The following is a 24035-nucleotide window of genomic DNA, read 5'->3' as shown; positions in this document are numbered from 1 at the left end:
AATTCTGCCTCCGGCATGGATGTGTATGGTGTCCTTAGGTTAGTTAGATTTAAGTAGTTCTAAGTTCTAGGGGACTGATGACCTCAGATGTTAAGTCCCATAGTGCTCGGAGCGATTTGAACCATTTGAACAATTTACTGAAGGTTTAAGAGACTGAGGACACACGCAACGGCAGGGCTGGGTAAATGATGCATACTCTACGAAAGGATGTAAGCGCGCCACAGGTATACACATCCCAGCCAGCGGACAAAGCTGAACAATGACATATGTGATCAGACACGTCCACCACATGAACGGAGACGATTCCGTTTCTTTGTTTGCGCGGTACCAGGAGGACCAAAGCACATTCACTCTTACTTCGCTCTGGCGACTGTAGAATAACGCGAGACGTACTGAGAAATGCCGAGCTCTGTAAAAGAGCAAAGGACGGGAGGTCTGTGTTCTGTTAGTTAAACACGACTGCGACCTGCAATTCTTCTTTTCAGCAGTAGGTGAAAACAGTGTTTTCTGTGCCGTCGAATAACAGGCGGTCAGCGCAAGTGCACGAATGAAAGACACTACTACTCATTTCATAAAGACATGTGTAGTGTACTGTACAGTGAACAAGGACAAGCCACATTAAGTGCGCTTAAGAAAATGGATGAGGCACATCAACAGCTCCTTAATGTAAGTCATAATAAGTGAAACTTCTTGAATTCGTCGTTTCCTGTGTTACATTCGTATCTATTTTACTGTTTTCAATCACAGTACATCTGCACTGCGAGCTTGTTTCAAAATTACGTTATGAATAGCAAGATTCGGGAAACTGTTTTCCGAAGGGAAGTTAGACTGCCTTACTGATGCTGCAGAACTTTTGTGCCCCCAGAACGTTAACAGGTTTCAAGAAATCGGCCTTTCCAAACAAACATTAACAGGACATGTAAGTGTTATGGCCGGCGATGTTCACAGGCATTTAATAAATAAAACTAAGGACTTTTGTTGCTTTCCCTGTTGCGCTGGATGAAGCAAGAGATCTTGCAGACACAGCTCCAGCAGTGATACATACACACGACCTGTCGATAACGCTATGCGTGTAACGGAAGCCGTTTGGACATATCGCCTTTGAAACGGACTAGGTGTAGACTTCCTCCAAGCTGCCGAGCAAGCGATTGATGGTGCCGGTATGAATTGGAATCGGTTACTTTCAGTGACCATGGCTGGAATACCGGTAATGCGAGGGAATCAGAGAGGACTCATAGCACTGATGCGCCAAAAGCTAGGGCGCACAGAGCAGACGTTGTGTGGAAGTCAGTGCATTCTACATCGAGAGGTGCTTCCTGCAAAATCAGTAACGTTAGAAAAAGTCGTGCAATTTGCTGTGTGTACTATAAACTACCTGAAACACACAAGGGCTTACGCATCACCATTTTCGGTAGTTCTTGAAGAGGAGTACAGCGACATAACTTACTATACCGAAGTACGCTGGCTCAGTCGAGGTAAAATAATAAAAAGACTTTTTGATCTACGTTTGGCCGCAGTGCATTTTTTAAATGAGAAATGAAAGAGTTAACAGAAATTAGAAGACGATTGCTGGATATTAGACCCTGCATTTCTCGTGGACATTTTGCCTCACATCAACATCACTTTGCAAGGAGAAAATAATTTATTTTCTGACATGTTGGAAAAAGTATATGCTTTCGAAAGGAAGCTTACTCTTTGGGAGACCCAAATACTGTCTGAAAACACTGCACATCTTTCTACCCTTCATTTGGTCCACAGAAGGGCTAGACTTGAAGAATAAGTATCAATAATAGTGATAGTTACGGAGCAGTTTGTAGACGATATGAATGTGTCTCCGATCATTCGCTGCTTTGCACGACCGTTCGCAGCATCAGTCGAAGGCGCACAGAATCATCTACACATGGAACTGAGCGACCTGCAGTGCAGTACATGGCTCAATGACAAGTTATTTGCAGTGCGAAGTACGAAAGAATTCTACGAAAACTCTCCACGCCAAGAATTTCCACGGTTGCATCACTATACTGCGAGAGTGATGTCCATGTTGGCATCTCCCTACGTGTGTAAAAGATTTTCCTCCATAATGAAAATGAATAACTCAAGGTTTCGATCGATATTAGTGCCGAAAATCTTCGCAACTGCTTTCTTTCATCGATGTGCCGTGATTTTGTGTCCGGCTTTAAGTTAATCGTTTCTCATCATCAATGATAAACATGTTTCGGTTTTCTTCTTCTAATATAAAATTTTTGTTTACTAACTGTTCCTCGTACTGCTCCACGTTACATAGACGAACATTGTCATCTGAAAAATTTTGGTGTTAAATCTGTCGTTCAAGGTACACTTACTGGCTTTAAAATTATCCTTTATTAATTATTAAAAGGCATGTTTGATACCTTTGCCATGAAAGGCGTTTAGGTATTTTATGTGGACGCTAAACCAAACCGGGATATTTTTTGTTTTGTTTCAGAACCACGACGTTTTTTGATAGGGCTACTGAATAACGCGATACCTTCCCTTGATTGCACTGGATACTGCGCAAAGAGCACGAGAGTGATCCAGGTAGAGTGTATCCCAACTGGTGGGTAAAGCGAAGCGTAGCATCTGTGCTTAGAGACATTCACTGAACGAGCGGTGACGGTTCCATTCCCCTGTTCACACGTCTGGCAACACTGCACACTGTGACCAGGAAGTTGCACATGTGCCGCAGCTCCACATGTGTGCCGAATTTGCGGCCGGCCCTGTACTAGATTGACGTACCGTACGCTAACTCTAGCTCATAGGTTGCGTAGCGGCGCAACCAGTCGTCCACGGCTAATTGCCTCCTCGTAGCGCTTTTTAAACACTGAAAGTTGCCATGGCAATGTCTGAGGCCGGCAGTGCAATACAACGGCCTGTGAGTCTCCGGGGCGACTGGTTACACAGCTAGTTGCGCCGCTAGTTGCCGTCGGCAAATAGCGGCCTCACTCTAACTATGCAAATAGTCATACAGGAAAAGATAGGCGGTAAAATTTTTGTTGGGTGATGTGTGTGTGGCGTTTAGATGTATGTTCTGCGGGATCGGTGGCTGGGGGGGGGGGGGGGGGGAAGGGGGGGCGGAGAGAGGGGGAAGGTATTGATCGCCTCTTACCACTGTTGTATTTTAAATACGACCAGAATTTCCTTGGATTTTCGACCAAATTTGAAGATAGAGTTGGTTTCGTTATGGAAACTGTTAAAAGCTTCTCGCAATGAGGTTCGCGCTAAATTTCAAGCTTGTGCAATACTACGCCAATTTTGGGGATTTTGAGTTCTTGTAAAAATGACATGCTTTTTTCGTTGCTTCTGCAATAGTGTTCTGACCTTGTAACACCGAAAATTCAGGATGCGTGGCACCTGCTACCGATATACAATTTTTTTCTTAATTGTATGTAAATATTTGTGATTTGAATGCTTTCTTTTAGTAAGTAAGGACATTGCTTCGCTGTATGTGTACATTTAGGTAAAAGTCTGTTGACGTTTCATAGTATTTATCTGTGTTTTACTGTGAAACTTATATGCTCTGGGAAAAAGCCAAAGGAATTGTTATTTGCATCGACCAGCAACGATAATAGCAGTGCTTGTGCGTTGTAAAATCTTGTTGTTGGGCAGAGTGCGCGGAGAGAGCGAGAGACGGGTTCCAGCGCTTGTAGTGTGCGGTGTGTGGTGTTAACGCTCTCGCAGTGGAGAGTAGCATTTCGGCGGCATCATGTACGCGCACCGGCCAGATGACTAGTAGCAGGAGGAAGGACAGTGGAAGGGCGGAAGAGGCTGTATTAATTACGACTGCCCGTTCCTGTAACTAGCCGTGGCTCCACAAGATGCTACCGTCTTCAACAACAGCAGCAGTTCCAGCAACACAGATTCGTCGTCGGTTCCGAGTTCCGTCGCACGCACAGAACTAAAGTATGACTGTTCATTGGTAGAAGTATTAGCGGCTAACCCAGCAGCACAGCTGAATGTGATTTGATTAATGAACTTTATTTAAATAATAATTAGTTAAATTCAGGGCGATTGTGTCCTCATTGCCCCCAGACATTGTTACCAAGCAGGGTCCTTGTTCCCTTTTTTCCTTATATGCTAACCGAAGTTTGAGAATCTATCAACGGAAAAAATCCAAATCTAATGAAAATGCACAAATTGAGAGTGCGGAAGTTTTATTTATTTTACATATAGCTTGGAGCACATGACTGTTTGGTTTAGTACGTATTCTAGTATTTATTTCTGTTCAATTCAGTAAAAAAAGGCTCAGTTGTTCAGACAATAATATGAAATCCAATTTGAAAATTAAGTAACTGCAAAGTAAAAAGTGCTTGCTTTTCTCTAAATTTCTTTGATGACGTTATATTGAGGTGTCTGAAAGTCATTGTACGCGTAACGACGTTCAATACTAACATACAGTTTAAGTGGATATTTTCAAATCATTACTCGATTGCCTTTTTCAAAATTTAATGCCAAACTTAACGTAAAAGTGACTTCTCAGTTTTCTTTATCATTACATACTCCCTTAAAATTAGTGCCAAAAAATGTGACAACTTCAGTTGCCACGTCAGTGTTTAATAATAAATGTTTTTCTTTCCCATCTTCTTGTAGAGGATTTTGGATGTAAATCGCCCTAGTGAGCTGGCGAACGTAATTATTTCCTTTTCGTTCATTATTGTAACTTTTGAACTCATGATCAGTGGTATCCCTTTCTGTCCAGTGTTGTTCGTGAGTGAATGCACAAAATAACTTTCATTTTTCCAAATTGTAGCCCTGTTCGGTTTAATTATTTTTTTAATTTTTAGTAGACTTTTCTATCAGAATGATCGGTTGTACACTTTCCCTCTACTTATCGGTATCACTTCTTCGGCAAAGATAGCCTTATCCAAGTATAAAAATTCCATTAGGTATACACGCGATCCACGGTCATATTTTATATCGCAAGCAGGGTAGGTCAATTAGTAAGGGGGAGGTTACAACCTGTTTTATGAACCATGGGGGAACAGTATCATCTCTTATTAATTTATTTGGTGAAGATCTGTCAATTACAGTCGATGGTATCCTTTGACTCTTTTCTCAAAGAAATAGTATCAACAGTAATTGACAGATCTATAAATTAATAAGAGAAATACCCAAGATTGGCGAAGTTTTACAAAAGCTTGAAAATTAACGCTAACTTCAATGCGAGATGCTTTTAACAGTTTCCATAGCAAAACTAACTCTATCTCGAAATTTGGTCGAAAATCCAAAGAAATTCAGGTCGCATTTAAAATACAGCAGTGGTAAGACGCGATCAATACCTTCACTGTGCGATAACAATGACGATGTTACTGATGACAGCGCCACTAAAGCGGAGTTGTTAAACAAGGTTTTCCGAAATGCTTTCATAAAACGAGAAGAAGTAAATACTCCATAATTGAAATCAAGAATAACTGGCAACATAAGTAATTTAGTGAAGCAGCCTAAAGGTAAGACTTACGGTCCACATTTTATACCAGTCAGGTTCCTTTTATTAGAGTATGCTGATACAATATTTCATACTAAGCTATCATATATAGCCGTTCGCTAGTAGAAAGATCCGTACCCAAAGATTGGAAAGTAGCACAAGTTGCACCGCTACCCAAGAAAGGAAACAGGAGTAATCGACTGAATTACAACTCCATACCACTAACGTCGATTTGCAGTAGGATTTTGGAACACATAAAGTGCTCGAACACTATGAATCACCTCGATGAGAACGATTGTGGTTCACCTGTTAAGGAGACCGCATTTAGGCGCTGCTGCGACATATACATGAGTACTGCTCGAGTTTTGGGATCCGTACCAGGTCGGAAAGAAAGAAAAGGTCGAAGCAATTCAGAGGCGGGCTGCTATTTACCGCTAGGTTCGAACAACACGTAAGATTTGCGGAGATGATTCGGAAACTCAAATGGGAATCCCTGGAGGGAAGGCGACGTTCTTTTCGAGAAACACTGTTGAGAAAATTTAGAGAACCGACATTTGAAGCTGAGGAGGCATACAGACCGCGGTTTTTCTCTCACTCTGTTTAAGAGTGGAACAGGAAAGGAAATGACAAGTAGTGATACAGTGTACCATCCGCCACGCACCCTACGGTGGCTTGCGGAGTATCTGTATGGATGTGATTTAGATGAAACAGCCAACACGGATTCAGAAAATACCGTCACAACTAGCTCTTTATTCTCACGAAGTAATGAATGCTATCGGCAAGGAACGTTAAATTGATTCCATATTTTTGGATTTGCAGGCTTTTAAGCGACTTATAATTAAATTCCCCACCATGAACCATGGACATTGCCGTTGGTGGGGAGGCTTGCGTGCCTCAGCGATACAGATAGCCGTACCGTAGGTACAACCACAACGGAGGGGTATCTGTTGAGAGGCCAGACAAACGTGTGGTTCCTGAAGAGGGGCAGCAGCCTTTTCAGTAGTTGCAGGGGCAACAGTCTGGATGATTGACTGATCTGGCCATGTAACAATAACCAAAACGGCCTTGCTGTGCTGGTACTGCGAACGGCTGAAAGCAAGGGGAAACTACGGCCGTAATTTTTTCCGAGGGCATGCAGCTTTACTGTATGATTAAATGATGATGGCCTCCTCTTGGGTAAAATATTCCGGAGGTAAAATAGTCCCCCATTCGGATCTCCAGGCGGGGACTACTCAAGAGGATGTCGTTATCAGGAGAAAGAAAACTGGCGTTCTACGTATCGGAGTGTGGAATGTCAGATCCCTTAATCGGGCAGGTAGGTTAGAAAATTTAAAAATGGAAATGGATAGGTTAAAGTTACATATAGTGGGAATTAGTGAAGTTCGGTGGCAGGAGGAACAAGACTTCTGCTCAGGTGACTACAGGGTTATAAACACAAAGTCAAATAGGGGTAATGCAGGAGTAGGTTTAATAATAAATAGGAATGCGGGTAAGCTACTAAAATCAGCATAGTGAACGCATTATTGTGGCCAAGATAGATACGAAGCCCACACCTACTACAGTAGTACAAGTTTATATGCCAACTAGCTCTGCAGATGACGAAGAAATTGAAGAAATGTATGATGAAATAAAAGAAATTATTCAGATAGTGAAGGGAGACGAAAATTTAATAGTGATGGGTGACTGGAATTCGAGTGTAGGAAAAGGGAGAGAAGGAAACATAAAAGGTGGATATGGATGGGGGCTAAGAAATGAAAGAGGAAGCCGCCTGGTAGAATTTTGCTCAGAGCACAACTTAATCATAGCTAACACTTGGTTTATGAATCATGATAGAAGGTTGTATACATGGAAGGACCCTGGAGATACTAAAAGGTATCAGATAGATTATACAATGGTATGACAGAGATTTAGGAACCAGGTTTTAAATTGTAAGACATTTCCAGGGGCAGATGTGGACTCTGACCACAATCTATTGATTATGACCAGTAGATCAAAACTGAAGAAACTGCAAAACGGTGGGAATTTAAGGAGATGGGACCTGGATAAACTGAAAGAACCAGAGGTTGTACAGAGTTTCAGGGAGAGCATAAGGGAACAATTGACAGGAATGGGGGAAAGAAATACATTAGAAGAAGAATGGGTAGCTGGGTAGCTTAGAGGGATGAAGTAGTGAAGGCAGCAGAGGATCAAGTAGGTAAAAAGACGAGGGCTAGTAGAAATCCTTGGGTAACAGAAGAAATATTGAATTTAATTGATGAAAGGAGAAAATATAAAAATGCAGTAAATGAAGCAGGCATAAAGGAATACAAACGTCTCAAAAATGAGATCGACAGGAAGTGCAAAATGGCTAAGCAGGGATGGCTAGAGGACAAATGTAAGGATGTAGAGGCTTATCTCACTAGGGGTAAGATAGATACTGCCTACAGGAAAATTAAAGAGATCTCTGGAGATAAGAGAACCACTTGTATGAACATCAAGAGCTCAGATGGAAACCCAGTTCTAAGCAAAGAAGGGAAAGCAGAAAGGTGGAAGGAGTATATAGAGGGTCTATACAAGGGTGATGTACTTGAGGACAATATTATGGAAATGGAAGAAGATGTAGATGAAGATGAAATGGGAGATACGATACTGCGTGAAGAGTTTGACAGAGCACTGAAAGACCTGAGTCGAAACAAGGCCCCCGGAGTAGACAAAATTCCATTGGAACTACTGACGGCCTTGAGAGAGCCAGTCCTGACAAAACTCTACCATCTGGTGAGCAAGATGTATGAAACAGGCGAAATACCCTCAGACTTCAAGAAGAATGTAATAATTCCAATCCCAAAGAAAGCAGGTGTTGACAGATGTGAAAATTACCGAACAATCAGTTTAATAAGCCACAGCTGCAAAATACTAACACGAATTCTTTACAGACGAATGGAAAAACTAGTAGAAGCCGACCTCGGGGAAGATCAGTTTGGATTCCGTAGAAATACTGGAACACGTAAGGCAATACTGACCTTACGACTTATCTTAGAAGAAAGATTAAGGAAAGGCAAACCTACGTTTCTAGCATTTGTAGACTTAGAGAAAGCTTTTGACAATGTTGACTGGAATACTCTCTTTCAAATTCTAAAGGTGGCAGGGGTAAAATACAGGGAGCGAAAGGCTATTTACAATTTGTACAGAAACCAGATGGCAGTTATAAGAGTCGAGGGACATGAAAGGGAAGCAGTGGTTGGGAATGGAGTAAGACAGGGTTGTAGCCTATCCCCGATGTTACTCAATCTGCATATTGAGCAACCAGTAAAGGAAACGAAAGAAAAATTCGGAGTAGGTATTAAAATCCATGGAGAAGAAATAAAAACTGTGATGTTCGCCGAAGACATTGTAATTCTATCAGAGAAAGCAAAGGACTTGGAAGAGCAGTTGAACGGAATGGATGGTGTCTTGAAGGGAGGATATAAGATGAACATCAACAAAAGCAAAACGAGGATAATGGAATGTAGTCGAATTAAGTCGGGTGATGTTGAGGGTATTAGATTAGGAAATGAGACACTTAAAGTAGTAAAGGAGTTTTGCTATTTGGGGAGCAAAATAACTGATGATGGTCGAAGTAGATAGGATATAAAATGTAGACTGGCAATGGCAAGGAAAGCGTTTCTGAAGATGAGGAATTTGCTAACATCGAGTATAGATTTAAGTGTCAGGAAGTCGTTTCTGAAAATTTTTGTATGGAGTGTAGCCATGTATGAAAGTGAAACATGGACGGTAAATACACTCCTGGAAATGGAAAAAAGAACACATTGACACCGGTGTGTCAGACCCACCATACTTGCTCCGGACACTGCGAGAGGGCTGTACAAACAATGATCACACGCACGGCACAGCGGACACACCAGGAACCGCGGTGTTGGCCGTCGAATGGCGCTAGCTGCGCAGCATTTGTGCATCGCCGCCGTCAGTGTCTGCCAGTATGCCGTGGCATACGGAGCTCCATCGCAGTCTTTAACACTGGTAGCATGCCGCGACAGCGTGGACGTGAACCGTATGTGCAGTTGACGGACTTTGAGCGAGGGCGTATAGTGGGCATGCGGGAGGCCGGGTGGACGTACCGCCGAATTGCTCAACACGTGGGGCGTGAGGTCTCCACAGTACATCGATGTTGTCGCCAGTGGTCGGCGGAAGGTGCACGTGCCCGTCGACCTGGGACCGGACCGCAGCGACGCACGGATGCACGCCAAGACCGTAGGATCCTACGCAGTGCCGTAGGGGACCGCACCGCCACTTCCCAGCAAATTAGGAACACTGTTGCTCCTGGGGTATCGGCGAGGACCATTCGCAACCGTCTCCATGAAGCTGGGCTACGGTCCCGCACACCGTTATGCCGTCTTCCACTCACGCCCCAACATCGTGCAGCCCGCCTCTAGTGGTGTCACGACAGGCGTGAATGGAGGGACGAATGGAGACGTGTCGTCTTCAGCGATGAGAGTCGCTTCTGCCTTGGTGCCAATGATGGTCGTATGCGTGTTTGGCGCCGTGCAGGTGAGCCCCACAATCAGGACTGCATACGACCGAGGCACACAGGGCCAACACCCGGCATCATGGTGTGGGGAGCGATCTCCTACACTGGCCGTACACTACTGGTGATCGTCGAGGGGACACTGAATAGTGCACGGTACATCCAAACCGTCATCGAACCCATCGTGCTACCATTCCTAGACCGGCAAGGGAACTTGCTGTTCCAACAGGACAATGCACGTCCGCATGTATCCCGTGCCACCCAAGGTGTAAGTCAACTACCCTGGCCAGCAAATCTCCGGATCTGTCCCCCATTGAGCATGTTTGGGACTGGATGAAGCGTCGTCTCACGCGGTCTGCACGTCCAGCACGAACGCTGGTCCAACTGAGGCGCCAGGTGGAAATGGCATGGCAAGCCGTTCCACAGGACTACATCCAGCATCTCTACGATCGTCTCCATGGGAGAATAGCAGCCTGCATTGCTGCGAAAGGTGGATATACACTGTACTAGTGCCGACATTGTGCATGCTCTGTTGCCTGTGTCTATGTGCCTGTGGTTCTGTCAGTGTGATCATGTGATGTATCTGACCCCAGGAATGTGTCATTAAAGTTTCCCCTTCCTGGGACAATGAATTCACGGTGTTCTTATTTCAGTTTCCAGGAGTGTAGTTTGGACAAGAAGAGAATAGATGCTTTCGAAATGTGGTGCTACAGAAGAATGCTGAAGATTAGATGGGTAGACCACATAACTAATGAGGAAGTATTGAATAGGACTGGGGAGACGAGAAGTTTGTGGCACAACTTGACCAGGAGAAGGGATCGGTTGGTAGGACATGTTCTGAGGCATCAAGGGATCACCAATTTAGTATTGGAGGGCAGCGTGGAGGGTAAAAGTCGTAGGGGGAGACCAAGAGATGAATACACTAAGCAGATTCAGAAGGATGTAGGTTGCAGTAGGTACTGGGAGATGAAGAATCTTGCACAGGATAGAATTTTCATGGAGAGCTGCATCAAACCAGTCTCGGGACTGAAGACCACAACAACAACAACATAATTAAATTGGGTGCCTCTGAAGTAGCGTCTCAGTTATGTGACTGGATTATTGATTTCCTGTCAGACAGGTCACATTTTGAAGTAATTCAGGGAAAGTTGTCGAGTAAAAAATAGATAATTACTGGCGTTCCCTAACGAAGTGTTACAGGCCTTCGTTGTTCCTGATCTACAAACACGATTCAGGAGGCAATCTGAGGAATATTCTTAGATTTTTTGCAGAAGTTGCTCCTTGCTGTTGCTGTTATTTACCGCAAAGTAAAGTCATCAGATGATCAAAACAAATTGCAAAAGTGGCAATTGTCTATAAGTCATGAAAAGTGTATAATTATCCTCATGAGCTCTAAAAATAATCCGCTAAATTTCAGTTGCACGATAAATCACACAAATCTAAAAGCTGAAAACTCAACTAAATATTAAGGAATTAGTATTACGATTGACTTAAAATGAAACAATAACATAGATAATGTTGTGGGGAGAGCAAACCAAAGATTGTAACTTATTGGCAGAACACTTAGAAAATGTAACAGGTCTACTAAAGAGACTGATTACACTACGCCTGTTCGCCCTTTTCTGGAGTAGTGCTGTACGGGCTGGGATCAGCATCAGTTACGACTAACGAAGGAGGTCGAAAAAGTTCAAAAAAGGGCAGCTTGTTTTGTATTTTCCCGAAATAGAAATAGGGGAAAAAGTACCACGGGCATAACACACGAATTGGGGTGGCAGTCATAAAACCAAAGGCGGTTTTTCCCTTCTGCAGATTCTTCTCATGAAATTTCAATCTCTAACTTCCTCTTCAGAGTGAGAAAACCTTTTGTTGGAGCCCATCTACATGGGAAGAAATGATCATCACAATAAAATAAAAGAAATCGGAGCTTACAAGCAAAGATTGTAGTGTTATCTTTTCCCGCGCGCTGTTCGAGAGTGCAACGGTAGAAGTAGCTTAAGGACGTTCTATGACTCCTCTGTCAGGCACTTAATTGCGAATTGCAGAGTAATCGTGTACATGTAAATGTAGATGTAGAACATGAGGAAGATAACAAGCCCCTACATTAATGAAAATCTCGTTGTTACTTTCCTGGAAATTTGAGAAAACGAAAGGGTATAAGCGAGAAATTCATAAGAGTGATCTAGTGCCTTTCATTACCAGGTGACATTACTTACACACCTTCTCTCCAAGCAGACTTTACATCATGCCTGCTAGGTGCAGTGACGATAAACAAAATTTGTTAAAAATTCGTGCATCTATGTCGAGAGCTATGGACAACACATATTATCTTTTTCCAGCATTGTACCCTAGTAAAAATATAATGTTCCACGTAAAATTGCGAAGACAATTATTACTCAGTCTGAAGCATCAACAGATGACAGAAAATGTATAACTGAAGTCGCAGATCTAGCATTTAAACGAAAATTATTGAAGTGAGAATATTATTGAAAATTAGCATCGTTCAGCTGCTACATAAACTATTCAATGGATGCCATCGCTGGTATCAAAGAGCCAAAGACCACAAGGAGTCAATGGGAAACGAACAAGGCGCTGGACCCAAATTTCATTACAATTCTGTATTGCAAGCGTTGATCCGTTACATAGTCCATGTTAAGTCCAAAGAGAGTGGAAACATGCGCAGTTTATTACTGTATATAGGAACGGCGAAATTATGTATGCGCAAAACTGTAGATCAACATCTTTTACTTTGATCAGCTGCAGGATCCTTGAGCGTATAGTAAGTCAGGCAAATGCCGGGATGGTTCCTTTGAAAGGGCACGGCCGATTTCCTTCCCAATCCTTCCCTAACCCGAGCTTGCGCTCCGTCTCTAATGACCTCGTTGTCGACGGGACGTTAAACACTAACCACCACCACCGTATAGTAAGCTCGAATACAATGAATATGCCAGAGGAAACCGTCTGCCCATGAATCAACATGAGCTTAGGAAGCATCGGTCCTCCAAACGACAGTTCGCCTTTTTCAAACAGATATCCTGCGAAATACGGATACACAGCAAGAGATAGATTCTGTATTCGTATTGTTTTGAATATCGTGACACGAAAAAGAATAATTAATGAAACGTGTATCTTTCTCTGATTCTAAAGTCGTGCTCATCTCAATGAATGAACAAACAGAGTAATCAGCGATGATAATCAGACGAAAGAATGCGTTTGGAGGACTAGGTAGTGATTGTGGGGTGGGTGATGGGTGGAGGAGGAGTGGGGGGTGGGGGTGGGGTATGAAAAGTAATCGACCTTTGCCCATGAGCTAATTATCCTAGTTACACGGATGGAGTGGATCGCTTCAATAAGTCCCGATTATCCGGGTTAACGCGGACTAGACGGTGCATGGGAAAGCGAAAAACAGCGATAGTCCCAAATACACACGGTTTATTCTGGAAATTACTATTTACTGTATCTACAAAAAACTCTAAATCCAACATCTGGAAACCCACTGATTACTTGCACATTACTAGCCGGAAACTAATTACCTATTTACAAATTTGCTGTATTCCGTATCACTAGCTGTCAGTTAACTTACGGGAAATAACCATGTTTACTATTTCCAAACGTAGTTTCTCTTTTTCCCGAGTGCAAAATTATCGGTGCAGTCGAACGAACTTCACCCTACGTGGTCTGACAACAATTCAACGTGTTTCAGAGCCTCACAGTGCGTGTCTGATAACGCATCAACTTGTTTCAGTGCTTCACTGTGGACGATAGCAGATCCCTCGATCGCCTCGTTTTCACTCTTTTGCTCTACCGAACACACTTCATTCCATACACCCACGCCCTGCAGCTGCTCAGATTCTTGTTCATTGGCGTTGCAGTTTAACTATTCCCGCATATTTTTATCATATGATTCATAACAACCAGATAAGTTGTATTCTAAACGAATTAGTTGTGTACTGGTTGACATAAAACTACTGAAGCGCCTAGAAGATTTGGGGGGACCTTAATGTAACACCGTACACGTACACATCATAGCCGGGTTTGAAAAGTATTAGATTCGTACTTCTCTATGATATGTAGACCGGGCACCAGAGTGCATTGGCGTTTTTCGCGTACAATATTCTTATTAGGTCTGGTAGAATATTGAGTGGTCACTGATATGCCGCATACTCGCGCGTGGCAGCCTTCTCATCACCTGACACAGTTTGAAAGGGACCTCACTGAGGAACTCCATTCGGCCGGTTGGTCGAAGTCTGCAATATCCAGATTTGTGGGGAGTTCAGGTATGACAATGACCCGGTATTGGACCACATGGCAGTGTGAGGGCATACATACTCGTCGCCGGCCGGTGTGGCCGCGCGGTTCTAGGCTCTTCAGTCTGGAAACCGCGCTACCGCTACGGTCGCAGGTTCGAATCCTGCGTCGGGGATGGATGTGTGTGATGTCCTTAGGTTGGTTAGGTTTAACTAGGGGACTGATGGTCTCAGATGTTAAGTCCCATAGTGCTCAGAGCCATTTGAACCATACTCTTCGTCAAGATTCCTGTCGACGACGTCTGACCAGCGCAAGACAAGGTCGCCATGTAGTGCACCGAACACATTGTATCCCATTCACATCGACACCTGCCATCTGCGAACAAGTAATGACTCCCTCCAACATTCTGTGTTATCCTCCACTATTGGTTGGAGACTAGCAGCAACCGTATTGTAGAATTACCGGCCCATGTGTAGGATACCATTTACATCATAACACTAACTGCTGCGTTTGCAGAAGCACCTTAAGTGACAACGATGAACTGGTGATGAAAGGCGTCGCGTCGTGTTCAACGATGAACTACGGTTCTTCGCTACCCTGGACGACCACTGTCGTCGAGTATGGCGGTGAGTTGGTGTCAGGTCACATTGTACGAGTGCTGTGGAGAGATACAGCGTTGTTACGCCTGACGTCATGATGTGTGTTCCATTGAGTATGTCTTCAGATAATGGTAATGATATTAGTGACTGCGGAAACTCTGAAAGCACAGTGGTACATCAAGGACATCACACGACAATATGGTGGTGACATTTTTCAACACGACTTTGTTCGTCCGTAGATGACAAGCGTCTATATGAACAGTGTGCGTGATGTTGAGGTATTTCCATCAGCAGCAATATCCACCGATCTGTCATCGATGGAAAATGTTGCAACAGCTCGGACATTAATTCCATTACAGTGCTAGCACACAGGATATCAAAGACAGTTACAGCAGTCATGAACCAGCTAGACTCGGGAGAAGATACAGAGGCCTTACAACATCCTACCCAAAGGAATCATCATACATCTAGGCCAGAGGAAGTGTGACATCGTACTTTTAGTGGCCTTATACTGCCACCTTTTATGTAAATTGTATTCAAGTCTGTTATGATTCAGCTAATGTTACATCCTCTAAATCCGTGAAGCTGCACACTCAATTTCCAAAGAAACTGGTACAGGGATGCGCATTCAAATACAAAGACATGTAAACAGGCAGAATAGAGCGCTGCGGTCGGCAACGCCAATATAACACAACAAGCTTCTGGCTCTGTTGTTAGATCGGTTACTGCTGATGCAATGGCAAGTCTTCAAGGTTTTAGTGAGTTTGAACGTGGTGTCATAGTCGGCGCACGAGCGATGGGACACAGCATCTCCCAGATAGCGATGAAGTGAGGACTTATGCGTACGACCGTTTCAGTGAATATCAGGAATCCGGTAAAACATCTAACATCCGAGATCGCTGCGGCCAGAAAAAGATTCTACAAGAAGGGGACCAACGACGCCTGAAGAGAATCGTTCAACATGACAGAAGTGCAAGCCTTCCGCAAATAGCTGAAGATTTCAATGCTGGGCCATCAACAAGTGTCCGCGGGCGAATCATTCTACGAAACATCATCGATATGGGCTTTCAGAGCCGAAGGCCCACTCGTATACTCTTGATGTCAGCAGAGGACTCTTCAAGCTATTAGAGGCTCTGTAATGTTGTGGGGTGTGTGCAGTTACAGTGATATGGACCCCTGATACCTCTAGATACGACTCTGACAGGTGATACATACGTAAGCAACCTGCCTGATCACATCCATTCATGTCCAATGTGCATTCCGACAGACTTGAGCAATTCCAGCAGGACAATGCAAAACTCCACACGTCCATAGTGGCTCTAGGGTCAATCTTCTGAGTTTGAACACTTCCGCTGGCTACGAAACTCCTCAGACGTGAACATTATTGCGCCGGCCGGGGTGTCGAGCGGTTCTAGGCGCTGCAGTCTGGAACCGCGCGACCGCTACGGTCGCAGGTTCGAATCCTGTCTCGGGCATGTGTGTGATGTCCTTAGGTTAGTTAGGTTTAAGTAGTTCTAAGTTCTAGAGGACTGATGACCTCAGATGTTAAGTCCCATAGTGCTTAGAGCCATTTGAACCATGAACATTATTGAGCTTATATGGGATGCCTTGCAACGTGCTGTTCAGAAGCAATCTCTACCCCCTCGTACTCTTATGGATTTATGGACAGCCCTGCAGGATTCATGCTGTCATTTCCCTCCTGTATTACTTCAGACACCAGTCGAGTCCATGCCACGTCGTGTTGCGCACCTATGCATGCTCGCGGGGGCCCTACACCATATTAGGCAGGTGTACCAGTTTCTTTGGCCCTTCAGGGTATTTCGTTTCCTTCTGCCATTCTTGGGTTTATACTTATTTTATCAATCAGCATACTTTGTGCTTCAATAATATTGGCGCAATAGAGGTCTCGGCTCGCCTAGGAGATGGCGCCAATATCAGCAGGCAGTTTTATCGCTGTGAGCGAAAGATCGCCGCAAACATCGACGGATCCGGAACTAGCACCACCAGTGCCCACGAGCTAAAAGCAAGAGCGACAAAGTGAAGTCTGTCAGGGAGCAGTGGAGACGTGGGCAACGAGTGGAGCTACGCTAGGGAGATTGGTTTGAGGAAGACGGTTGGCACTTTGGTGGTATATCGTGAAGGCGTACAAGCGGTCGGACAATCCGATAGCCATCGAGCGGGAGGACAACATAGAGAAAATGGAGCCAGCTTCACAGCCGAGTCAACGGGAGTGCACCATCGCCTATTTTTCTGCATAATTCCTACGTTGGTGTGCATAATCGGTGTCTGTGCTTTTTGGACAGTGCCTCTTGTTTCAAATTTCCAAGTGAAACATTCCTGCACTCTGGCATTGACTGGTGATAACATTTTTGAGATGACCAACGTACCTCTTACGCCCCATAGATTACGCTGCAAGAAGGCGAGAGACGTAGGACCTACGTTGGTCGTTTCTCAGCTTTCTAAAAGTATATTTGTTCTATGTTTATCGTCCTTATAAAGGTATTCTGTGTGCTTATAGTTCCGTGAAAACATACAAAAGCAAAAAAAACTTACACTCCTTTTGCCGGAGTAGCAATACGGACGGCATTGTTTGTTACTTGCTCTGTGATGTTGAGGTTCATCTTCTTGCCGCACGCCGAGCCTCACAGTCTCACACACAATGGAAAAGGCATTCATTATTGTCTGCTATACGCTTCGTTTTCAATTTCAAGACTTCCTTACAGTGCAGTACTCAAAAACAAAAAAAAAAGGAATAGCTAAAGATTTAATTATCCAGAAGCTGAAAAAATAAAATGAACTTTCTCTTATCAGACGAGACTGTTCTTTGTGAAATGGGGGGACTAGGAATGTCCTTTTGACGACAAAAGACTGCATCCAATAACTATATCAGAACTAAATTAGCAATGTCAAAGACGGTGAAACCTTACTTTGTTTTGCGTTACAAAACAAGGGTGGTGTGGCTCACACCGACCAGCTAATGGACTTCTTCCCTTTTGACAGGAAGAAAATGACATTTTGGAATAAAGTTTCTTTCCACATTTTCGCGATGATGATTGTAAATTCATTTCTTTTATGTAAAATGTCGAGAGCACACACCTTGTTGATATCATTTCTCAACAGGTCGGCTCTTTGGTGAACAAGGGAGGCTAGACTGGATGAACATCCACCCAATATAGTACAGCAGTAAACAGCTGTAAAAAGACTCAGTGGAAACATGTTCCTGAATTGATTCAGGCTGCAGATATGTCCAAATGGTCACAAAGAATATACAAGGTTTCCGCAGGACGAAACAAGACAAAGTCTGCAACAGTGCAAGAAAATGTATGACGTGTTAATTGTCAACAACGTGATATAGGACATAATTTTCCATAAGGCTTCGAAAATTTCATACTAAGGTAAACGTAAGTAATTAAAATTCATGGAGAATTTCAATTTTAGCACCAATAGTTTCTAATTCTATCTCCAGTTTGGAAGAGAAATACAAACGAAAATATTTGTAGTAGAGAAAACATCATATTTTCATTTCAGTATAAAAAAACAGTCACTGGTGTAACTCTATGTTTCCATAGGAAAAAGACCCCTCTTTCAAGCGCAATAAACTGACAAATTCTGTGTAGTAGAACCTGCTACACAAAACAGCGAAAGAGCATAGTATCAGGCAGTTGACAGACACCGTAACTGCGCAAATCTCAACGTATTAAATGATTATGTATCTTAGTTCCATTATATCCTTTTATAGTGCCTTTGGGTCATATTCCTTGTTGAATTTAGTGACATGACACATTACCTACATTAGTTCTTTAATTACTTTGTGGCCTTTGTCTATGATCGTATGCTACTTGCATCTTTATTATTGCTGTAAAGTAATACCAGGACATCTGTAATGTATAAAGGAGTTATGGCAATAGTTCAAATTTCTTTACGAAATAAAGATGTTTTCCCTAGGAGAGAGTAGTTACAACCCCACAATTTTCAACCTGGTGACTCTGACTACGTAATGTTTTTCAGGATTCGAAATTTTCTTACTGTCCGAACCATGTAGATCTGCATACAGACAGTCCGTAAGCCGAATAATATCCACCACGATAATAAGTAGCTAGCTGTATTTTCTTTTCAATCATATAGCAAAAAGGAGCATTTCATCTCTAAAATACGTTTCGCAACCGGCTCGCGCCATTGTACACATCTCTCGTCAATTAGGCCGGTATTACAAGATCACATTTCTTTGTCAACGATTTGATCAAAGATCTGACCAAAGATGTGATCAAATATTCGTCAAATATATTTGACAAAGATCTTTGACGTCGCGCTAAAAATGGGTATCACACTGTCATCATATTTTTCGTCAAAGTTCAAGATGGCTGACTACAACAACTTGTTATTAACCGCAGCAGTTCACTGTGTGAACATGCGGAAGAGAAGCAGGGGGAAAAAAGGAAACGTACCCGGGTGAAGCCGTGGGTTTTACAACGACACGATGAAAGCGTTCAACAAAACTTGTTCGTGAGCTTATAGTTGAGAACGTCAAGTCGTGCATCAATTACTTAAGAATGGATGAGCATGTATTTCTGTATGTGCTCAGTGAAGTCTATCCTCATATAACAGAGCACAATACTCACTTAAGAACTGCTTTATCTGCTGAAGACAGGCTCACTGTAACACTCCGATTCCTTGCTACAGGAGAGAGTTAGGTTAGGTTAGATCAGGTCTCCAATCTTCTTAATCTGTTTTTGTATTCAGGGTGCTTCACGTTGTAAAGCGCCTCATCAGGTTCATACATTTCCGTCAATTTTTTAGCTGTCGGTACACAGCAATTGTATTTACCGGCAATGTTTATAAAACACTACAGATGACAGGACGCTGCATCGATGCTAGCGCTCCACGTGGTAACTGTCACATCGCAGTGAACAGAAGACAAGCGACTTCTTTGATCAAATCTACAGCGAAGCCCTAGATTTGATCAAATATTTGACGACATTTGACAAAGTTCTCTATTACACCATCAAATTTCTTTGACAAAGATATTGGACAAAGAAGTTTCATAGTGTAATACCGGCGTTATTCATATTTTTATGTCGTGTGGCTAGCGCCTCCCGTCGGGTAGACAGTTCGCTGGGTGCAAGTCTTTCAATTTGACGCTACTTCGGCGACTTGTGCGTTCATGGGGATGAAATGATAATGATTAGGAGAACACAACACCCAGTCCCTGACCGGAGAAAATCTCTGACCCATCCGTGAATCGAACCTGGGCCCTTAGGATTGGTGGCGCTCACCACTCAGATACCGGGACGGACAGTACGTCCCTGAGATTCAGCTAGAAGTTTGAGTCGGATGCATTGGGTTTCGACCTCGCTAGTGAGCTGATAATAGTCTCGCATTCCAGTGGGTCAGCCACACGGCTAGGCCAGTAGTGTAAGAGCAGTCCAAGTGTGCGTGACCTCGGCGGCAGTTACTCACCGATGACGGAGAGGTTGAACTTGGCGGAGCGCGTCGGCGTGTTGCGGAAGTCGACGCGGCAGCGGTAGACGCCCTCGTCGCGCAGGTGCACGTCCTCGAGCCGCAGCACGGCCGGCTCGGACACGGTGCGGAAGAAGGCGCGCGAGCCGAACACCTCGGGATCCGACCAGTGCGTCGCCTGGCCAAGCGGCTTGCCGCGCACGTCGAAGCTGCAACACCAAAAACACACAGCACACTCACTACAGGGCTCCAACACTGAGCGGAAGTAGGTGCACGAGCCGCCACCTTGCCGTCCAATCAGTACGATTCACGATTCAGTAGCTATGGAAATAGAAATGAGCGTTTGGCGTCATTGGCCGAGAGGCCCCTTGCGGGGAAGGTCCGGCCGCTTTGGTGCAGGTCTTATTACATTCGATTCCACATTGGGCGACCTGCTCTCCGAATGGGGATGATGAAGACAACACAACACCCAGTCCCTGAGCGGAGAAAATCCCCGACCCAGCCGGAATCGACCCGGGCCCGTAGAACGGCAATCCGTCACGCTGATCACTCAGCTATCGGGGCGGACATTCAGCGGCTATCAAACACAACTGCTCAACAGACACTTATTTAACCTTATTAAGACATTTGCGTCCATTTTGACCCACAATAATTCTTGACGTTTTTTCGTTCTGAAAATACAATGAAGAGCCAAAGAAACTGGTACACCTGCCTAATACCGTGTAGGGCCTCCGCGAGCACACGCAAGTGCCGCAACTCGACGTGGAATGTACTCGACTAATGTCTGAAGTAGCGCTGAAGGGAACTGACATCGTGAATCTTGCAGGACTGTGCATAAATCCGTAGGAGTACGAGGCGGTTGGGATCTGTTCTGAACAGCGCGTTACAAGGCATCCCAGATATGCTCAATATTGTTCATGTCTGAGGAGTTAGGTGGCCAGTGGAAGTGTTTAAAGTCAGAAGAGGGTTTCTGGAGCCATTCTGTAGCAATTCTGGACTAGTGGGGTGTCGCATTGTCCTCCTGGAACTGCCCAATTCCATTGGAACGTACAGTGGACACGAATGGATTTAGGTAGACAGGATGCTTACGTATGTGTCACCTGTTAGTGTCTTATCTGGACGTATCAGGGGACCAATATCACTCTGACTGCACACGCCCTACACAATTACAGAACTTCCACCAGTTTGGACGGTCCCCTGCTGACATACAAGGTCCATAGATTCATGAGTTGTCTTCATACCAGTACACGTCCATCTGCTCGATACACTTTCAAACGAGACTGACGAGGAAACATGTTTCCAGTCATCAACAGTCCAATGTCGGCGTTGACGGACCCAGGCGAGGGGTAAAGCTTTGTATCGTGCACTCATCAAGGGTACACGAGTTGGTCTTCGGCTCCGAAAGCCATATCCATGATGTTTCGTTGAATGGTTCGCACGCTGAAACTTGTTGATGGCTCATCACTGAAATCTGTAGCAATCTGCGGAAGGGTTGGACTTCTGTCACGTTGAACGATTCTCTTCATTCGTCGCTGGTCCCATTGTTGCAGGATCTTTTTTCCGGCCACAGCGATGTCGGATTCCTGATATTAACAGCACATTCGTGAAATGGTCGAACTGGAAAATCCCCACTACATCGGAGATGCTGTGTCCCGTTGTTCGTGAGCCGACTATAACACCACGTTCAAACTCACTTAAATCTTGATAATCTGAAATTGCAGCAGCAGTAACCGATCTAACAACTGCGCCAGACACCTGTTGTCTTCCATAGGCGCTCCCGACCGCGGCGCCTATTCTACCTGTTTACATATCTCCGGATTTGAATACGCATTCCTATACCAGTTTCTTTGGCGCTTCAGTGTATGTCGTTTTAATAAATTCCCTACATTATCCCTCGAATACTACTGGTAGTCGACTCGACGAACACATTGGCCTTAAATAACCATTCCTCCTCCCCCCCCCCCCCTTCGCTCTTATTGTGGACGCGAGGAGCGCGACATCCTCGCAGTCCGCAGCTCGTGGTCGTGCGGTAGCGTTCTCGCTTCCCACGCCCGGGTTCCCGGGTTCGATTCGCGGCGGGGTCAGGGATTTTTTCTGCCTCGTGATGACTGGGTATTGTGTGATGTCCTTAGGTTAGTTAGGTTTAAGTAGTACTAAGTTCTAGGGGACTGATGACCATAGATGTTAAGTCCCATAGTGCTCAGAGCCATTTGAACATCCTCGCAGCAGTGCCTGGCGGTCCTAGTTGGCTGAAGTAGGCAGGTTCGCCTACCTGAAGTAGGCAGGTTCGCCTGCTTCTTAACTGCTGTTTCAAGTCTCGAATTTATATACGAACATATATCTGGTGAAACTAAAATAAATTTTTACAATAGTCCTTCCAGTGTGAAATTCAAGTGCATGCTTTCTTCCTCAAATGTGTCGCTACTTAAGCTTTCTCATACCCAACACATGAGCAGCAGTCACACTCTCATAGATATATTTGCACCGAAATCCTCAAGCAGAATAATTTGTATCTCTCAAATATCTGCACCAGGCAAGTCTGGCCTCCACATAAGTTTCATCGCTAGTAAGTCCCAGAAAGAAACCGCAACTGACTACCTGCCGAGACTTCAAACGCGTTAATTTATCTGAACTTGCAACTGAGGCGTAAGAAATGGTTTGGGAGACGCCTTTTATTTCCTTCTGGTATAAAAACGAAAAACTTCATGGGTTAACAAAAAAACTTACACTAGTATATGCCAAATATGCTCCCCTTAAGACCGGAATAATAAAAAGTAAACCTTCATCTTGGCTAACTGAAGAACTGAAACAGCTCATGACTGTCAGAGACGCTGCACATGGGGCACACAAACTACGGTCCTTGCCTGGAAATCACATTGCTCACAAACAAAAGCGGTACACAGACAGTTAAGTTGTGAGAAATGTAAAAATCAAGCATGCCCACACATTAACGAACAACAGAAACCGACAGGGTGTCGTATGGAAAAATCGGGGATGTCTTCGTATAGGCCAAATAGAGACTGGAGCCGAACCCACTTGTCATAGCGAAAGAACTGAACTGGTATTTCACATTACTTACTACCATAACTGAATCACAAACGGAACAGAGGTTCACTGATTACTTCGTGGAGGGTACACAACAGTAGTTACGAAAAATTCTCTGTAAAGCGTTTTACTTGCAGTACCGTCAAAACTGCCGTCATTGATATCAGATCAGCATCTACTAGACATGACGACATCACAGTTAAAGTTATGAAGGTTATTATTAACCCACTATCGCCGACCATAAAAGATACACTCACCCACCCCTTAACCGCAAGTGTTTCCCCTAATGCCTGGAAACAGGGACTAGTTAAGCCACTATCACAAAAGGAGTACCAAAAAAGGAAGTTACATAACGCCCTCTGATTACCGTTCTATTTGTATTCTTCCTGTACTATCCAATGCATTAGAATATATAGTACACTACCAGCTAACAAATTACCTACCTACAAATAGCTTACTAAATGAACACTAATCGCCGGCCGGGATGACCGAGCGGTTCTAGGCGCTACAGTCTGGAACTGCGAGACCGCTACGGTCGCAGGTTCGAATCCTGCCTCGGGCATGGATGTGTGTGATGTCCTTAGGTTACTTAGGTTTAAGTAGTTCTAAGTTCTAGGGGACTGATGACCTCAGAAGTTAAGTCCCATAGTGCTCAGAGTCATTTTGAGCCAATGAACACTAATCAGTTTACCGTAAAAATCGCGGCACACCATCTACCATGACAAAGGTAACAGATGCCCTGTAGCTT

The 24035-nt window shown here is 44.1% G+C and overlaps 1 protein-coding gene across 1 annotated transcript in view; it reads right to left on the bottom strand.

The window, feature by feature from the left end:
* LOC126101459 (hemicentin-2-like) overlaps positions 1-24035 on the bottom strand; it is a 496135-nt gene that overhangs the window by 432236 nt on the left and 39864 nt on the right. Inside the window, exon 2 of the mRNA XM_049912112.1 lies at positions 20243-20451. Within this exon, the coding sequence (XP_049768069.1) occupies positions 20243-20451 (209 nt within the window). The remainder of the gene's footprint in view (positions 1-20242; positions 20452-24035) is intronic.

Source organism: Schistocerca cancellata, chromosome 9 (genome assembly GCF_023864275.1).
Source record: "Schistocerca cancellata isolate TAMUIC-IGC-003103 chromosome 9, iqSchCanc2.1, whole genome shotgun sequence".
Classification (NCBI taxonomy): domain Eukaryota; kingdom Metazoa; phylum Arthropoda; class Insecta; order Orthoptera; family Acrididae; genus Schistocerca; species Schistocerca cancellata.
Note: the sequence above shows the minus strand (reverse complement) of the source record. Positions and strands in the feature narration are given on the sequence as shown.